This window comes from Macrosteles quadrilineatus, unplaced genomic scaffold, assembly GCF_028750875.1.
Source record: "Macrosteles quadrilineatus isolate MER2022 unplaced genomic scaffold, UCM_ALF_1.0 Scaffold_3__2_contigs__length_128488019, whole genome shotgun sequence".
Taxonomy (NCBI): domain Eukaryota; kingdom Metazoa; phylum Arthropoda; class Insecta; order Hemiptera; family Cicadellidae; genus Macrosteles; species Macrosteles quadrilineatus.
The window spans coordinates 5,497,880-5,517,700 of record NW_026542596.1 but is presented as its reverse complement, the minus strand read 5'-3'; the positions used below and the strand labels follow the sequence as shown (position 1 = coordinate 5,517,700).

Genomic DNA, 19,821 nt, shown 5'->3' with positions numbered 1-19,821 from the left:
TACGACATTCATGAGACAAAAACAAAGTAATAGAAGAGCTGTCGTAAGACACACGGGCAATGAACCCACCGACAGACGGGGTTAAATTGCAATAGCGCAGGCATGGTTAGTATTGAGCGAGCACCACAAATAGTACTTGTGAAATCAACGTCTTTCTTTACCACCACACACCACCCCTCTCTCTGTGAGGGGCCGGCGTTAAAAAACACCGCCTACTGGCACTAGCTGTCCGCTGCGATTTTAAAACAATCGCATGATCCCATAGGAATGTAGTGTGGTTTTCTCTTCAATTTTTCTTTTAAACATGAGTGTGACCAAAAATGTCGAGGTACTATGTCGAATTTGCAGTGAGGAAAACAACGGAACGAATATTTACGGAGATGAAGGAATACGTAATAAATTGGAAGCGAAAATAAGAAGCTACTTGCACATAGAGGTGAGTGTCAAATTATTGTATTCTCGCTGTTATGTTATAGTGTTTAGTTTACCTATATTACGGATAAAATTATAAAAATCATAGTCGTTCTAGCTAGTCAGTTTTGTTTTGACAAAGAGAGGTTATGTCAACCTTGAAATTGCCCGAGATAGAAAAGTGATTTCACTGTTCGCCTTGGGATCGGGAGGCCATGGACCGCCAGTGAAAGTGCATCCTCTCCATTCATCTCCCCACAACCGTTATGCATCTTAGCTAAATGACCATAATATTGAGACTTTGACTCTCACTTTGTGTAGGTTTTAGTATAAAAATGTTTAATAATTAAGTTAGAAGTGGTTGATAATATTAATTTTGTTTTTGTAAGATTGCAGCCTGAGCTTTGTGCAAATTAATTAGTTTTTCGTAGCCTACATAAGTAACACTAACTTAAGTTATGTTCATTTAACTTAAGGGTAACTTAGTTTGAGAATTTGCCTTATAAACACATTTCCAAAACTAAAATAACTATGTCTATGTAGGCCTATTATGAATATAGGCTATATATTTTTAAGGGTAAAATAAAAAAGGCACAGTGCCTAGCTTACCCTATATAAACATAAGCCCATTTGTTTGCCTTCTACCAAAATTAGGCTATTTTATGCACTTTTTTCCTTTGGAACTTTTGGGGGAAACGACTATTTTCACCCTGAAAATCGCATTTGAATTGGACATCGCAAAAAGCTCTTAGAAATCAACAATTTATTGCACTTGAAAAATTTATTTTTTCCCTCCATATGTTTTCTTATTATAAGTTATTTAGGCTATCTCAAACACTTCCTTCGGACACTTTTTCAGCAAACTTAACTTAGGTAGGTACCGATTTACCTAGAAAACCAGGTTGAAAAGTCGTGAAAAATAGCAAAGTGCCGGAAAAAAGATTTTTGGGTAAACTAAATTTAATTATAATCCAACCTAATTTAACCTAAACCTAAAAAACCCAACCTAACCCACGCTGAGGTTAGCAAAGTGCCAAAAATGACCGATATTGAAATACCTTACATGAAATAACTTGAAATAGATTAGAGCCAAGTAACCTGCTTGCTCTACTGGCCTTGTGTTTCAAACACGGCTTAACTTGAAAAAGGTGAGGCAGGCGGTAGACTGCCTGCCTACTGACCTCAAATAAACGCGGCTCAATCTAATGAAATAAAAAAATCCTTTACTCAAACAGTACCCGTACATTTCTATACATGAATTGTGTCAAGTCAATAATGAAACATAATTATACATTTGAAATATTTACAACTACCTAATTAATTAATTAGCTACAATCTAAATGTAAGTTATACATCTTTCTCCCTTACAACTAGTCCTACAACCATTACAACAAACTATTGATTTGAAAAACTAATAACTAGGCCTAAATGAAAAAGTCCCCAATCCTGTAGCAGCATTTATCTGACAACAATTTGAATAAACTAGTTTTAAATCGTTTAACCCTTCATGGTGCTAGGCAGGCTATTAAAGAATTTAATACCAGAGTAATATGGAGAATTTTCAATGGTGGAAGTGCTATGTCTAGGGTATATAAGGCTCCTCTTTTGTCTTGTGTTATAGCTGTAAAAATCAGAGTTATTTGGAAAATTTTATAAATTTTGTCGGATGTACAAAATCAAACTATAGGGCCTATGCATCTTTAGTGTGATGCAAATTAAGGAGCTATGCAACTTGTCTGTAACAGTGGAATCTAGATTTTAGCTGATATGTGTATTTTCTATCTGCTTACGAAATAGTTTTATCCAAGATTGTATTCTTCAGGTTTCAAAAGATGATCTGCTTCCAAAAACAGTATGCATTTCCTGCTCTGAAAAATTAGATGGACACCACGAGTTTGCCTTAATGGCTTTAAAAGTACAAGACAAACTTTATAGTCTCGTGAATGGCCATGATTATACAAGCTCATCAAAGAAAAAAGAAGAATATTCGGAAGATAGCAATGATGTTGAGGAAGAACAAGAGGAGGTGGATGATGATGAGGAAGATTGTGATGAAGAGGAAAGCGAAGATAATGAAGAAGAGGAAGAGGCAGATTGCAATGATAATGGAGAAGACAATGAAGAAATGGAACATTCAGGAAGTTTATTACATTCTATTTTGACAAACGTAAGTCTACCGGTAAGTAGGCCCTACATTGTTCTGTAAAATGTAACTACAATTACATACTAAGTTGATTCATCAAGCTCAAGTCCAAGCCTATGAAACAGTGAAAATCTTGTTTTCAAACAGCTGGGCCAATGACAAGGGTTAACCTTCAACAGTTGTTGTTGAAGTGAATCCATTATTTTCTAGATAATAATTCATAAAGAAAACATTTTTTCATATAGAAATAGTTATCATCAATATATTCTTTATATGCTTATGTACATTGGAGTCAAAAAATTAGGCCATACCGGTACGAGGTATGTTCAAAAAGTATCCGACCTTATTCAGGAAAGCTAATTTTATTGATCAATTTGTTTTAACATGTGGTCTTAAAAATAGTCCTGTTGGGACCTCACACACTTATTACAATGTTCCTGCAACTTTTTGAAACAAGCCTGGAACTTCTTTCTTAATGGACTTCAGACGAGCTGTCACATTTAGAATTATCTCATTTCTGATCGGAAATCAGGTCTCTTTAAGCGGAATCTTCAAGGTAGGGAACAGCCAGAAGTCACACGGCGCCATATCTGGTAAGTAGGGGGCCTGGCGTAGCACACACTGCATTGCGCATGCGGCGTAGAACTTTGAAGTAGTATTGAATGAAATGAACCTATATTGATTCCAACTTCCGTAGACAGTTCACGAACATTAATACGTTGATCCTCAATCAGTAAAACTTAAACTTGATTAATAACTTCATCGTTTCAACTCGTTGATGTTCTCCAAGAACAAGGTTCACTGTCCACCGAAGTGTGGCCATCTTTGAATCTATTGTACAACTCTTTTTTCATTTTGTTCTTCTCCAAAGGCTTGCTGAAACTTAAGAATCGTTTGAGCTTGTGTCTCGCCCAGTTTTTATGCAAAATTTGATGCAGTATCGCTTTTCCACCCATTCTGTTATTTTGCTTAGTACAAAAACAACAAACTCTATATACACAGTTTCACGGCCGATAACGAACTGACACCATTGATTGATTGATCAAGTAGGGGCGGACGGACCTTGTCCTGTTGCACGTCAGCTACTGATAGGCTTTTTGCGCTCCCCACATGGTACTTCAGAGTCCGTCAAACCTGAGTTGCTTAATGAACTTCAGCATCCTATCTATAAGCTCCTCCTGAGGAAGGTGTCTGCCCCTTGTCGTTGCTCCAAGAGTACTGTCCCTTACCTCGTTCAGAGCTGTGCAGTCGTAGAGTAGGTGATCTGTAGTCTCCTCTGACTGCCCATTTTCCTACTTGTAGTGTCTCCATTGTGGATTCTCAAGCGATGCAGGTGCAATTTCAGAAAGCCATGGCCAGTGACCATTCCTGTGATCTGTCTGAGTTGCCTCCTGTCTAAACGTAGAGCATTGGAGGCGACCGTCTGGGAAGGGGAGAAGAGGGTGAGCTTACTTACCCTGTGGTGCTGAAGCCTAAACCATCTTTTCCGGTGTTCCTTTTGAGCCCATGATATGACTGAATGACATGCATGCCCACGAGAGATTCCACAGAAAGGCTGTGGTCCCACAAAGTCTGAGGCTGACGCGACATTTGCTAGCCTGTCAGCCACCTCGTTCCTTTCTATCCCTGAGTGCCCAGGAACCCAACAGAGCCTTGTTGTGCCAGGAACCTTGTTGCGCCTGCCCAGGTCGCATACTGCAGAGAGGCAGTCCCAGACCACCTTGGAATTGAATTCGTAGGAGTCAAGCGCTTTGAGCTGGCACCGCAGCCTGGCTGTCTGTAAAAATGGATATGTTGATGCCCCTGAAGCCTAGCCTCAGGTTTTCCCTAGCACATTCAATTATCACAGTCATTTTGGCCTGGAACACAGTTAGGTGAGTGTCCATAGGAAGACAAATGTCCACCCCATTCTGCACTCCATGAATTCCAGCCCCTGTCCCACTTCTTACCTTTGAACCGTTAGTATACCATTCAAGGCCATTCAAGTTGATAGAAAGGCCTACCTCTGTGCACCACTGTCCAACTGAGCTCAAAGCTGTATTCATGAAGTCGGAGACCCTGTCAAGGTCAGGTGACCCGCCTTGGACATGCTTTACAGAGTTGCCGTGATCTACGTGCCAGGGTGCAATGCGGTTGTAGGATTACTTGATGAAACGAAAGGTCGGATACTTTTTGAACAGACCTCATATAAGAATTGATTAAGTATGATTAAACTTAATTTGAGCTTTGTGACAGGGTCGACAATCAGAGAGTGCTGAAGGTTCAGAGTCCATGGAGGTTAGAGTAGATCCAATGTTATTCTTCTCTGGGCAAGATGATAACAGTGTGGATGGAGAGGAAAGCACACAAACTAACAAGTAAGTCTTCTAGTATTTGTTTAGGGCCTTACAGGAAAAGTACTGGTAGATGATTTATAAAGTAAAATAGTTATCACACTTGTTCTCAAAGAAGATAGGCTACATTTTTAGCGAATTTCCCATATATGGAATAAGCTATTAACATCGTAGGCCTACTCATGGTAAGACCTGGACTGATTTACTTTTTCATTTTGAGGTCCTCAGAGGCCAAAAACATCCTCCGTTCAAATATTCGGCACACCGATTCTTTGGGAATTAAATAGGAAAACTAAGTAGTTTTTATTCTGATCGGGCTTTCAGGCTCCGCCCCAGTGGCTCTGGAGTTTCCCATGTTAACCTTATGATTTTTCATATTTAAAAGGAATTAATTAATCTTAACAGCTGTTTCAATTAAACAAGTTGGTTCTGTTCTATTATGTTCAAAAGCATTAAAGTTACAAGGACTACCAACAGGGTGCAGCACTATTATTTTTTTAAATTTATGACAACAGCTAACTTGCAACCAAAAGGTGAGTGAGCGTAGCGAAAAAACTTCAACCTGGAGGCGAGTTAGCGTAGCAAACGAGCTAACCTGAAGGCAAGTGAGCGCAGCATACGTTGTGTATACATATATATGTGTCCATTAGCACGATAACTTGAGCAAAAATTATCCGATTTTGATTAAACTTGGTATAAACGTGTAAACCAAAGTCTATTCGAACGAGTTCGCGAACCAGCATGATCGGACTATGGGAACGGGGGTTTATGATTTATGGGGTAAAAATAGGTTATTCCTATTTTTGACCTTAAAAACACAAAATTTTACAATTTCTTTCCAAACCATTTTGTAGAGCTTAAAAAAACAAACAAGCATATGGAAGCGTTTTTGTGCGCCTAATGGTTACGAAGAAAATTCCAAAAAATTGTAAATTTAAAATTCCTATGTTATTCTCATGGAGAATAAGTCAACTGTTGTAGTTTGCTTGTTTATGAACATATTTTGATCGAATTTGGAAAACACATTAATTTCTTACTAAACTATTACATTTTACAAACAAAAAACCCTTTTTTACCCTCCCTGCTGCAGCAAACCTAAGTACTCGTTAAACTAATTCTATTTAAATAGGGTATATATTTGATATTTTTAAGGAGGCATTTTAGTGTAAATCCAATCAGGCTAATGGAAATTCGCTTAGTTTGCAGGTTTGCTGCGGCGGGGGTATTTCTATTTATAATTATTATTTTGTTAAATTACATTTTTGTTTAATCTGTTCTTGATTTGTTAAATATTTAGATTTCTATTAGATTAAGAAATCTCATTGTATTTTTATTTCTTGTCAGGTTAAGTGTAAGAAAGGGACATGTGGCTCTAACTTTGCCTGGTAACATAAAGAATATTTCATTTTCATGTAGGATTGTTTTTGAGTCCTGCAAAGTAGAAATTCCACTTACTTAGAACAGACGTAGCTTTGACTTTAAAAATTATTTGTTTAATAAGCTTGCTCCGCTCAATATTGCAAGCAGATAACTGCATTGTACACCTAGTTTTAGATAAAAATGTCTTGGATAAAAGAATCTAAACTATTGATCTCTTTTTTGTTGTTTACATTCAGAGAGCTGAAGGATGGGAAGCCTTATCAGTGTAGTGTTTGCCCACGAGGTTTCAACTCAGAGATCAGCCTACAGAACCACTTGTGGAGCCACCTGTCTCGGAGAGTCTTGTCTGATACGGACCTCAACTCTCGCCTAAGGTAATACTAATACTCCTATCCTCTTTAGAGATATCTTCCAACCTCAGCTATTGGAACACAACAGATAGCAATTAATTAATTGTTGGTGATAGGTCAAGAGTTCAATGCTGGAGAATGATTTTGAGATGATTTTTTAAATGTTTTTAACATTCTTTTAGTGTTTTTCACTCCAGCATAATTCTAAAAGGCCCTTGTGTCGCTTGAGAAAATAAGCAAAATTGGGTGACGTACCCACTTTTAGATAGGCAAAAGTGGCATGCTTAAGATATGTGCATACATTTAATAAAGATGTTTATTGCATAAATAACATTTTTTCAGTTTGTATAATATAAGTATGAGAGCCGTCCAGAAAGTAGCAGAAGTTTTGCATTGGCGCCTCTGGGGGCGGTGCTATCTTCTACTTTGTCTGCAATGGAATGTAAAAAATTAGTGCTGTTATTGCAATGTCCCGCCATTTTTGAGGTAGGCTCTGTGATCAGATTTTTGTTTGCAAAAATTTACATGCCAATTCAAAATTATCGGCAAGTTTGGGATTCTCACAGCAAAGGAGTAATAAGTGAAGGCTGAGTGAGAAATTGCGCATTGGTTTTAAAAATGGCTTAAAACTTGGTTTCGACTCTTGTCGTAGTCTTCCAGGAATGTCAGTGCTGCAGCAAGCCTCTGTTTTTTTGTGATCATCCGTTCTCCAATCTTTGGAACCCGCACAAAAATTGTCACAACCAATTTTTTTCTGTAATTTTACGAACCACACTCTGTAAATTTGGGGGAAATGTTTTTGAGTTCCACAATTGTGAAACTGTGATTTTTACAGATTTTGTTGTAAACTTTCCTTATTAATTCATTAGACTAGATCTAACAAAGCGGTTCTGATATTTTGTTCGTATATTCTTAAAGTTGATGCTCTACTGTCTCACACAGCATTCACTCCTTTGTGGCAAACATTACAAATCTGGCAATAAATTTCAATTTACTTTTGATTTTCACCAACAAAAACTCACTGAGCATACCTCACATCTGCCAGGATTTGCAATGACAGAGCTAATTTTAACACTACACTGCAGACAAAGAACTAGAGATATGATGCGCTCGCTGTATGCATACCGTTACTGAGTGTAACGCTCTGATACTAAGATGGTGGAGATAGAACCGCCCCAAGCAGCACCAATGCGAAATGTCTGTTACTTTCTGGATGGCCCTTGCGTTATTTGTGTAAATTCACCCACTCTCTGACCACAGAAAAATCTGGATCCAGGCTTAGACCTAAGGAAACTAAAACAGTTTAATATGTATGCATAATATTTTCCATCCTAAACTACCGTGTAAGAATCTCAAATGGCTGTCCAGTGTCCAACCTCCCAATCTCTAAAATCAAAGATCACAGTCTATTTACTTAAAATTAATGTTTCCTCTTTCCCACCTTCCAGGAGTAAAGGTGGAGGCAAGGGCACTGTGTACTCGTCCAACGGTGTGCTCCACACTGTGGGAGGCCTCCCTGTGACTCACCCTCACCAGTGCCCCATCTGTGGACGACTCAGCTCCACCAAGGGCAACCTCAAAGTACACCTAGAGACTCATCGGCCCAAGGGCAAGTACGCCTGCGATATCTGTGGAAGGATGTAAGTAACACTACCGTTACTTAAGTTGATCAAACATCGTATAAGAAAATGTGTAGCTGTAGCCTATGTCAAAGCTAAATTATCTTTTATTATGACATCAATTTTTATTTTTTATTTCTGAAGGTAATATTCAATGGGAAGCATTTTTTTTGTGGCTTTTTACAAACAGAAACTTCAATAATTGTAACTTCATTTTGTGGAAATACCTCAAATTTATATCTGGAGACCTTTTCATATCATTACAATTCGAGATGGGGACGCCACCTTTGTGTGTATTTTAACCCAAATATGAGTAAAAGATGTTTGTATGTAGAATGCCTTGTGTAGCTTTATTACTGACTAATACCAGCTTTTTTATTAGTCAGAACCATTTATTAAAAACCCAATGCTCAATGACAGCCGGGTCCAGTTTCACACCATCAAACAGCTAAACACTTTTCTCAGGATCTAACCAAACTTTGTTTCTACACGGTCCGGTCGCGGAAGATTTACATGATCCAAAATAACCCAAACTGTCTAGTTAGAAATTTTTATTGCAGCATTTTTTCTTTACTTGAAAAAACACCCTATTATCTTAATAATAGTTTATGACATAAAGAGTATCATGAGACTATGTTGAGTTGGTGTACCTAGTATAACAAAATTATTTTAAAAATTTGGTTAAACTATAAAAAGTTGGTATTGGTATCAAGAATTGAGAATCGATACATTTTGTTATCAGCATTCAACACATAACTAATTGATGAAAAAAACTAGTCTTGAAAAATCTGGAATTAGTCTTGAATTTTAAAATGGAAATAAACTAGACACCCTGGTCCTTATAATTCTAAACTAAATAGTGCAAACCCCCCCCCCATTCCTGTAAAAATTAAGGTTCAAAAGTTAATGCAACTTTTGTGATTTTACCTATTAAATATCATAGTTACTCTCATCGCTTACGCATGATAAAGTTTGTTGACAAGCTAATGAGAGAAGGTATGTGTCAAATTGCTGATCCCTTTCATTTTACTTTCTCCTTCTATACATAGTATCTGGAGAAAGTATTGTTTTTGTCAAAATGTTTGAGTTTTGAGTGGATGTATCCGTTTTGGGTCCCTCTGAACCCAAAAAAGTAGTTTTCAAAGTGATGTCTGTGTGTGTGTTGATGTGTACAGAGCTATAGACCACGCCTGTCGTCCGATTTTGATGAAATTTTGTACGTAGTACGTACTATTCTATTTTATCTCTAGGGGTTTTTTCCATTTTTTTAATTTTTAATTTTGATTTTCTTATAAAAATCCAGAAAATAACAGAAAAAATGGGTTTTCTGGAAGATGGCTTCAAAGATGTTGATAACCATTTTGTATGTTATAGTCCTTTAAATTCTGAACAAAATTATATAAATTCCATTTCCGTAAAAATTATGGTTGCAAAGTTATTGTAACTTGTGTTATTTTTATTTTCCCAATAAAACCCATAAAAACAAAAAATTTGATTTTAGAAAAAAGGCAGTTTTTTAAGTAGGTTATGTTCCGTAAAATTTGAAAAAAAAGGTACAGATCCCATTTCCATAAAAAGTACGGTTCAAAAGTTATTGTAACTTATGTTATTTCCCATAACAAGCCCATAAAATAACAAAATATCAAATTTTAGAAAAAAAGCCGGTTTTGATTAAAATTAATGTGTTATGGTCCGTATAGTTCTAAACAAAAAAAGTGCAAACCCCCATTGCTGTGGCAATTACGAGTCAAAAGTTATTGCAACTTTTGTGATTTATCCCTATATAGAATTTAATAGTTACACTCCCATAGTAGTAGTTACTTATGGGAGAAAGTATGTGTCAGTTTGCTGATACCGTTTATTTGTTCTACTATACAATTCTTAACCTAAACAAAATGTAAACATTGATTGTTAAAAGAAAAATTTCAGATTTAAGACACAGTCTAACCTGTATCGCCACAAAGAGTATCATGGAGGGGACCAGTTTACATGTGAGGTTTGCGCTCGAGTGTACCCTACCAAGAGCACTCTGCGCGCGCACAGTATTACTCACAGCGACCTGCGGCCTCACCAGTGTCCGCTGTGCGACAAGACATTCAAACGTAATCAGGATCTCAAGGTACATTCATAACAAATTTACAACATAACTTATCATGGTGTTGTCTTACAGTCATAATGCACAGTAGAACTCTGATTATCCAAACTCCAATCATCTGGCTCCCAAGGGAAAAAAATAAAACCATTCAATAATATAAAGTTAATTGCAATTTATTTTTCATATTGTAATAATCCATTTTGGTGAATATTCCTTATAACCGTAGGTCTCGTGGTAAGACCTATACCCGGGAACCCTTGACTTTCATTAACACACTGACGGACCAAGGCGTGCATCCACGCCCTACGACACTAGCGCCAGACGTGCGAGACACTGACCCGTGCTCATACCTGACTTGTATTTCATTGTTTTTTTTCGCTACCTGAAATAAAATCAAGCTCATCCACGGAAACGTCACCTTCATCCTCCAACTGTTTCCTCGTGGCGCCATACAAATGCCCTGATTTAGTCCTAAGGCTACGTTTAGGCCAGGCGAACACAGTCAACTTTGAGTCTAGCAACAGTTGCCCGACCAAAATGTTCAGCAGTGCGCACACCAAGGAAACAGTCGGGGGGACAGTCGCACAACTGTTGCAACTGTTCCCAATTTGCCAGAGACAGCTCTGCGACTAAATTGCATTTTTAAGTATGAGTTTGCGTGTTGAGGACGTTGAACAATTAATTTATGAAACTGAAAATAGACTGCCTTTATGTTTAGTGTCATTGAAAAACTATTCTGATATCAACATGAAGAATACGTTGTGAGAGGAGGTATCCTAGGCAGTTACAAAAACAACCCAATAGAACAATCTAATCCTCTTCTTTTTTCGCGCGCGAAACTTCAAGATGCGCGAAAATTCAACACAAGTTACTTTAACTGTTTGAAGTAACGAAGGTTTACATATTTGTACCAAATTTCATCGAAATCAGATCAATTTTGCTCGAGTTATCGTGCTAACGGACACACACACACACACACACATATATATATTTATGAATTTGAACAGATGGTGTTTTTGGCTTCTAGGGACATCAAAATGAAAAAGTAAATCAGTCCCGGGTCCAAGTCTTACCATGAGACCTATGGTAATAGCTTATTCACTATATGGGAAATTCGCTAAAAGAGACGCCACAACAAGAAAATGTTGATTGTATTATTTTTTGAGAATTCATCAGATTTTGCAAATGTCAAGGCGTGGCGTTTTGTTTTGAGCTGTGTCATGTCCTTCCTGTCTAGTATAGGTTTCCATTTGATAACATAGAAAATCACCTGAAACTTGTCTGTCCATTTCTTTCCTTGTCCTTTCCTGTGTGGTGTAGCCCAAGCTTCGTTGGAGTTCTACTGTAGGCCTACCACTCAACGGTGCAATTTAAAATGGTTAGGACTTGCAAAGATGGTCAAAATATTCAAATTTTTCCTTAATCCTAATTCTTTTGGTGATGGGGGCAAGGAGATGGTTCATCTGATTAATTCACCCTTTATCTCTGGAATTTGTCCACACAAACTAAAAATAGCCAAAGTAATACCAGCTCTAAAAAAGGTGATCCTATACAAATTTTAAATTATCAGCCCTTATCGTTGCCCGTAACATTCCCAAAAATCTATGAGAGAGCCATGCACAATAGGCTATTGGCATATTTAGAAACAAAGGGTTAGTTAGATGAATTGCAATGGGAGATTAACTGGGACTGCAACAGAATTTGTGTAAACCATTCTAAATTCAATAGATAAAGGTGAAACATGTATTGGCATCTTTAAGTACCTTAAAAAAGCATTTGATAGTGTTTGCCACAGTAAGTTGTTGGAAATTCTAACGAATGTGGGGATTAACAATATTGCTCACCATTGGTTTCAATCATATATAAAAAAAAACAGAACTCAATAAGTAGAATTTTCACACACCTACAAAAACAGTACAACAAGAATAACATCAAAACTTGAAAAAAAATCAAAAAAGGTGTACATCAAGGGTCAATTTTAGGACCCTTACTGTTCATAATCTACAGCAACGGTTTAAACCAAACTCTAGTAAATAAAAGGAAGAGAAAAATAATTCTTTGTGCAGATGATTGAAACTTAACCCTCCGAGTGTCCCTTGTTTTGGCCTTAATGTCTGCCTATTTTTAGCTCATTTGCAAGGTTTTATTAAAACGGATCTGAGAAGCTTAAAAACAATGTTAATTATACTGTTCTATATACCATTTTGTTTGGAAAATCATGGGCTTCAGTATTATATATAAAACATAAGGAACATTTGTTAAAAAAAAACTTTTAGGTAAAAAAAAATATTTTGGAAAATAAAAATAAAAAAATAATTTTGCGCTCAATGAAATTGTATAAATTATAGGCCTATAAATATTTGAAAATAGCCACTTTGTTCTAAATTTTATGAGGATTACAAATATATAATAATATAAGGAAGTAGATTTGCAAATAAAAAAGTTATGGGCAAAAAACAGATTTCAGTACATAGCGTTTAGCTAATAATGCATAGCCTAACCATAGCTAGAAATCTGGCTGATGATTTACATCAATATCACTACCTACTTCTTCAGGATCATGAACCAGCCCTTCAAAATCACTTAAATCTTCTTATAATGCACCACGTATATCACTACTTTTGATTTTTAACACTAAAACAATGATAAACGTAATAAAACACATCAGTCATCGGTCCGAGGTTATAACCAAGCTGTTTACAAATACGCACGTCAGCTGTCTGCTACAATTACGATCGGCTCAGAGAACATAAAGCGCTGAGACAGACCTCTGGAGAAAGCTTAGAATCTAACAAAAAGAACGATATCTAACTCGATCCAGTTCAATCCGATTCAGTCAGTCATAGAGCCTTTGCCGTAAATAGTGTTTGTGTGTCGCTGTAGCGACACTAAACACTATACTAAGTGTGTTATGTGTCGCTGCAGCGACAAATAACACTCGGAGGGTTAAAGATATCAGGAAAAAATGTGAGGACATAGAATCTGTGGCAAACTCTAAAGTCATCAAAAACCATAAGGTTTTTAATTGAGCATAATTTATTTTTAAATATTTAAAAAACTAATTATGTTAACTTTTTTGCCTAAAACAAAACAGTTGCTTTCCCCAACATAAAAATTGATAATACATCTTTAGAACCAGTTCGACAAACAACCTTTTTGGGTCTAAATATAGACAGCAGTCTCAGTTGGTACTCCCATGTGGAAAAAGTACTGATTTGACTTCTTGACTTATTTCCTGTCACTCCTTAGCGGAGCATAAGACCTCTATGGAACAGAGCCAAAGGACACGATTAGCAGCCAATGCCTTTACTTCTCTCCAGCTCTTTCCCGCATCTCTGATTTCGGCTTCAATTGTTCTCCTCCACGTTTTTCTCAGTTTTCCCCTCCTCTGCCTCTGGGGATTCCAGCTCAAGGCCTGTTTTTCTACGGCGTCTTGATCCTTGTGCAGGGTGTGTCCTACCCATTGCCACTTCCTTTTTTTTATTTGTAGATCTATGGGATCCTCTTTGGCGGCTGTCCACAAGTCTTAAAAAATACTGGCTAAAATTAATTCAGGTCTGTCTGCTCTCAGGTTACAAGAAATATATGTGATCTGACAACGCTAAAAATTATCTATTATGTTATGATTCATTCTCATTTAGCCTACAATATATATGTTTATGAAGCAACCACTATAAAAAATCTGAAAAAAATATTAAAAATAAAAAAAAATCAATCAGAATAATGCTAAATATGGAATAAACTGACCATGTCAAAGATTAATTTAATGAAATAAGAACTATGATGGTATAGTCCTCGCCACCCTAAGTTGAGGCAGCCCAAGACCGCACGGCGTGTATCTAGTGCGGCCTTTGGCTGCCTCAACTTAGGGTGGCGAGGACTATAGTCTTAATGTATATGAAACTATTGTTTACTTAAAACAAAATCAAGAGCAATTTGACACTGGTCAGTTGATCCCCCATTACAATACAAGAAACAGTATAAAAATAAGGTTGCAAAGTCACCGATTAAAAATGTTTCAGAAAAAGCCAAATTATATCGGATCTAAATTTGTTAACAAAATTTCTCCCATAATAGATCCAAATGAACAGTTGTCAAAATTTAAAAGAAAATTAAAAGAACATCTAGTTTAGAAAGCATTATACTCACTAGATGAGTTTTTAAATAAGTAGTGGCCTTAAATTGATTATTTGCCAACATAAACTATGGTGTTTTTAACGTTATAAAAACCAATTTTCAAACCGAAATTGTATTAGCTTAGTTATAAGGATTAGTTTTAAGAAATGTTGCATTCAATGTACTAACGCTATGTACAAAATAATGAATAAAGTATGTTTTGACTTTGACTTTGCTGTTCTAATACTCTGAATGTACTGTACAATTACAATGAGTTTGTGTTTTCCAGTTTCACATCAACCAACACACAGGCGCCAGACCATACAAGTGTCCGTTTTGTCCCAAAGCTTTTGCAAGTTCTGGCAATTGCTTCTCTCACCGCAAAAGAATGCATCCCGGGGAACTAGAGAGGTACAAGGAGATGGCGAACGGCTACGTCCAGTAACTGTGATAAATACAGGTCAAAGTCTGCCAGTAAAGTCCGACCAACATGTTGGTTGAAACCTTTTGGTTGAAAGGTTGGGTGGTTTTATATGATACAGAAATACATTTACCATCTCAAATGAAAAAATAAAATATGGTTTGGCGTATCACAGAGGAAAATCTCCAACACATATAGATTTAGTTATTCTCTTGTAAGAGACCTATCTTTTTTTACTTATTGGGTGTTATCCATAGCGAAAGGTAGAATCACCAGGGCTTGGAATGTTCACATAGCTATAACTCGATGGAGGTTGGCAGGATTTGAACCGGGTCTCTAGGACGGAAATCCAGTGCTCTAATCATTATCCCATTGCTCTAGAGGCGAGCACCTAGAAAATAGGATAAGGCTCATACCAATCACGAGGAAAAGGAGGAGAAGGCATGTTATGTTGTTTTTCTATTAGGGCTATAGTCTTAACAACGCCATCTTTATTCTAAAATACCCCCGCCGCAGCAATCCTGCCGACTATGTGAATTTCCATTTGTCTGAATTGATTTTCAATCAAATCTTTTTAAATAACATTAGGTTTAAAGAGTTCCTAGGTTTGTTGCTACAAGGAAACTAATAAAGTGTGTTTTTTTAGTAAAACATAAATTTGCCAAGTTTGACCAAAATATATCCATAAACAAGCAAACTACAACATTTTACAATATTCTCAATAAGAAAAACATGGGAATTTGAAATTTACGATTTTTTAAATTTTCTCCGTTTCCAATAACCGTACAAAAACCCTTCGATATACTAAATTATTTATTTTTTAAGCTCTTTAAAAATGTCTAAAGAGAAATTGGGAAATATTGTGTTTTGAGGGTCAAAAATGAGAAAAACCATTTTTACCCCATAAAACCCCCTGTAAAACCTCGTTCCCATGTCGTCTGATCATGCTGGTTCGCGGAATCATTCAAGTTTATCCCGCCTTAAACCTTAAAACGAAAATTCATCAAAATCTGACAAAAAATTTCATGGACATATATATATATAAATTTGAACGAATGGTGTTTTTGGCCTCCGGGTACATCAAAATGAAAAAGTAAATCGGTCCCAGGCCTAGATCTTATTGTGCCACCTACGGTAATAGCTACTTCCCTATAGGGAAATTCGCTTAAAAAAAGAGAGGCTTTAACTGATCTTGAAATTTATTTTTTTATCCAATCAGGAATCCTTATAGTTTACACAAGGCTGTTATATGAGCTGTTAGCCTATATGAACAGAAGATTTGGCCGAGCACACTTAAAGACTTTTGTTATATGACTATAGCTATACACTTATAGACTATAGTTTTATGAGCACACTCGTATAGTTTTACAATTCCTTTTCATTCGTCGTTTTATTACTTCTTGTATAGTTAATTGAAAAAGTACAAACAGAAATTAGTACGAGTAGTAACTTGCTTTTTAACTCACCCTCTCCTGAGATCGGTTCTTATCAAATGTTTAAGGTCTCATAATACAAGTACTTAACTTAAGCGCTTGAGGTGTTCTCTAAACATGTTGGTCCGACTTACAAGGCATTTTTATTCTTTACAGGATATACAATATTCAGCTTTAGACAATAAATGTATATTTCACACACACAAGGGCATTTCTTTACAATAATGTGATACAGGTATTTATTATTTTTTGCAGTTGTTACTCCATAGATACAGGTTGTTATACAGAATAATATATCTGTTTAGTTGAAATAGTTACTCTTTGCTCACAAGAATGTTATTCACATAGTTATTAATTAGCAAGGAATATACATTTGTCTCAAGATATCAACTAACCTTTCAACAAAACCAACCTTTCAAATAATTATTTTGTTTGAATGAATACTTAAAAACCCCAATTCAATTCTTATGAATTATCAGTGTGTATTTTAAGCTTAATATGAATACAAGGTGAGAGTAAAATAGAGTGAAATTTTCTGTGTAGCTTTGTTACTGACTTTAAGCTGTTTCATTGTCAGGATTTCATTTATTAAAAGCCCAAGGACATCTGGGCCCAGTTTCAAACTATCAATAAACTACTCACTTTTCTAAGATCAGCAACCTTTTGGTTGTTAGGCGAGCACTATAACCTTAGCTTTATTTTATGACTACTTACCTCTGTAGTTCTGTAATCATTACTTGAATACACTTAGGTTACAAATCACTAATTTACCATTACGAGAGTTTGAATTAGTCAATTATTGAATTGACTACAGGCTTTTAAGTCGTTTCAAAATTGGACCCAGTTGACTTTTAATTTTGGGCTGTAAATATGATAATCCTTGTTCGAGAAACATTTGATCTTAGTCAGTTACAAAGCATACACCATTGTCCTCCACTCATATTCTGTTTAAAATGTACTACATTGCATTACTGTCTTATGAAATGATAGATGAATATATTATTTTTATTTGTGTGTTGTGTTGTAGCCATTGGCAATTTTTTAAAGTTTTTTTGTACGGGAAAGGACCTCTAATCTTGTTACGAGGGTGGTTTTTTAATTAAGTGCCGCTTTTGTGTATAAATCTGTAGTACACTTCTATGCCACAACAAGGGTTCTCGCCACAAACTGACATCATTTGTGAACAGAATGATCCCGTTTGCAGCTCTGTAGCTGACATGTACACTTCGCTGTGTGTTTAGTAGTGTTATTTAAAATGGGCGTGAAAATGTTTATTTTTGAAGAATTTTTTTAGTGGGTACATAGACTTCTCACAGAAGACCACAAAGAGAAAATGATTTTTTTTACACGGTGAAAATGATTTTTTTTTACTTTTTACCACAGCCATTTTTACACTTCATAACAAGGAGCCTCGTTGCGACATTTGAGCGAACTACAGATTTATCTTCAAAAACAGCCTGTACTTGGAAAACCGTCCCTCTTACTGATGATGTTCTTTTGTTAGAATGCATTATTGAATGATTGTGTCCTAATCATTGAATAATACATGTTTTACACATTAAATTATTCAAATATTGTGGATTGATTTTATTATAATAATTTTCTTTGTAATTTGTTAACGAGGTATGTATGAGGTATGTTGAATGGGTTAACATAGTATATTCCTTGTTCTTGCACCAAACTGAATAATTATGCAAGCCATACTCCCATTATAATGACAATTTTCTTTGAGTTTCACTTTTACATGCCAATGTATGTGTTGCCATTATGTTATGATATTATGTTGTTAGTTATTAGTTGATTAACCTTTTAGTATTCAAGTTTTTACTTTAAACCGTTTTATATTTCAGTTAAACATTTTGATGTTTTTATTAAATCCTCAGGTAATTTAAGTATTGTTTGTAATTTTTTTACTATTTATGCTTGTTTATGAAGTGTTGAACTCCCTTTTTTTAAACAACTCCCAAAGCATGCTAATTTAGTTTCTTTATGATAATGATACTTATATTTAACATTGTGTGTTTTTAACTAACTTTAGTTTTATAACTTTATTCTTTCTTAAATATTATGCAAATTTAATATAGTTTTATAATTATTTTTAGTGAGTTACTATTTTGTTTTTATTTACATCTTCATTGTTATACTTAAGTTAAACTTTATGAGTAGTTTTGTACTTATTCGTTGGAGTGTGCAATCATATATTAAGTTATAAGATATTAAAAACAATTTTCCTAGTCAATAGTATATTGCTAGTCATTTTACTGAACAATAATTTTACCAAAAATTTGTTGTTGCATAGTTTTACTGGAATTTTACAAGTCCAAACAGACAATACCTGAACACAATATCAAGAAATGACTATATACTTGATTATAGTTTTTTAGATCATCAAGGTTTGTGTTCATTTATTTTACAAAAGATAAAGTTACTAACCTGTCGTCCATCAATCCTATACATAAGTTTTGTAATATATGTTCTTTCTTTTTTTAATTTAATATTTGTTTATTGTTTCTGTTACTTATACTGAGCTTAATTGTATAATCTACTAACAATATAGTTTTAATAAACATGTCATTGGTAATTATTACAGTTGAATAAAATATTTTCGGTTCTTTTCCATTAGTTCATAACCACGGTTTTTTCTCTTTCTGTTCTACCATTTGAAATAACAGTATTTACAAAAGAAGATGTTTTGGGTACTTTCATTTTCAAATATTTCTGGGGGAGGACCTCCTTTCCTGGCCCCAGGCCCCCGGTGACCCCCCCCCCCCCCCAAAAAAATATAGGTCTAGGACCGCACTAGCATAGTGATAACTGGATGCTATGCTTTGGCAGCAGGCAGTTTCCTCATGCTTTCCCAGATTCATGAATACAAGATAAGATTCCTCCAAAATAAAGACAAAACTGGACATTTTTCACATTTTCGTTTACGACAGAGTTTTTCTCCAAATGAGTCTATCAATACATATTGTGATTCTATATCTCGTTAATACCCTATCATAGACCTAACATAAGCTAACTTGTGGTATGAGCGGAAACCAAGCATAAAAGAATAATGGTGGTGAATTAACGGAAAAGAACAGATTTTTCTTCCAAAGGAGTTGGCGTGTATTTGAGAGGATATTTTCTAGTGACTTATAAGTCTGATCGTACAGTCTGTAATGTACAAAATGTTGTTTAGTCTAGTCTTAGCTTAGGTTATTTTTGTCTAGTTTTAGAATATAACAGGACTTGATTAGTCAATCTCTTATTATTCATTTACTTCTGTCCGTGACAACACAGGTATCCTCAGAACACTGTGCCAATTAAAGTTGCTAAAAGTTTACAAACTTAACTGTGAGTAAAGTTTTATCAGGAGAACAGCACTGAATCAGAATGTTGCAAACTATCCCAAGAATAGTGGTATTCAAAGAACAAATATTCACCAATATTTTATGGTTTGTTGCAAATTATCCAATTTTGTTAAATTTTAAATTACAGTATTTACTAAATATGGGTTTATATATGTATTAAATAGTTT

The 19,821-nt window shown here is 35.5% G+C and overlaps 1 protein-coding gene across 3 annotated transcripts; it reads left to right on the top strand.

The window, feature by feature from the left end:
* The first annotated feature begins 208 nt into the window (after positions 1 to 208).
* On the top strand, positions 209 to 18,177 carry LOC128991180 (zinc finger protein 814-like). Of its 3 annotated transcripts, none has more exons than XM_054413961.1 (7): positions 209 to 436; positions 2,234 to 2,578; positions 4,790 to 4,911; positions 6,504 to 6,641; positions 8,066 to 8,257; positions 10,166 to 10,355; positions 14,737 to 18,177. In XM_054413961.1, the coding sequence occupies exons 1-7, from the start codon at positions 305 to 307 to the stop codon at positions 14,890 to 14,892; spliced, it is 1,275 nt and encodes a 424-aa protein (XP_054269936.1). In that variant the 5' UTR covers positions 209 to 304; the 3' UTR covers positions 14,893 to 18,177. The 3 variants fall into 3 exon arrangements, with proteins under 3 accessions (XP_054269936.1, XP_054269935.1, XP_054269938.1); XM_054413960.1 differs by having other exon boundaries at positions 2,234 to 2,590; XM_054413963.1 differs by lacking the exon at positions 209 to 436 and adding an exon at positions 670 to 728 and having other exon boundaries at positions 2,234 to 2,590.
* The last annotated feature ends 1,644 nt before the right edge of the window (positions 18,178 to 19,821 follow it).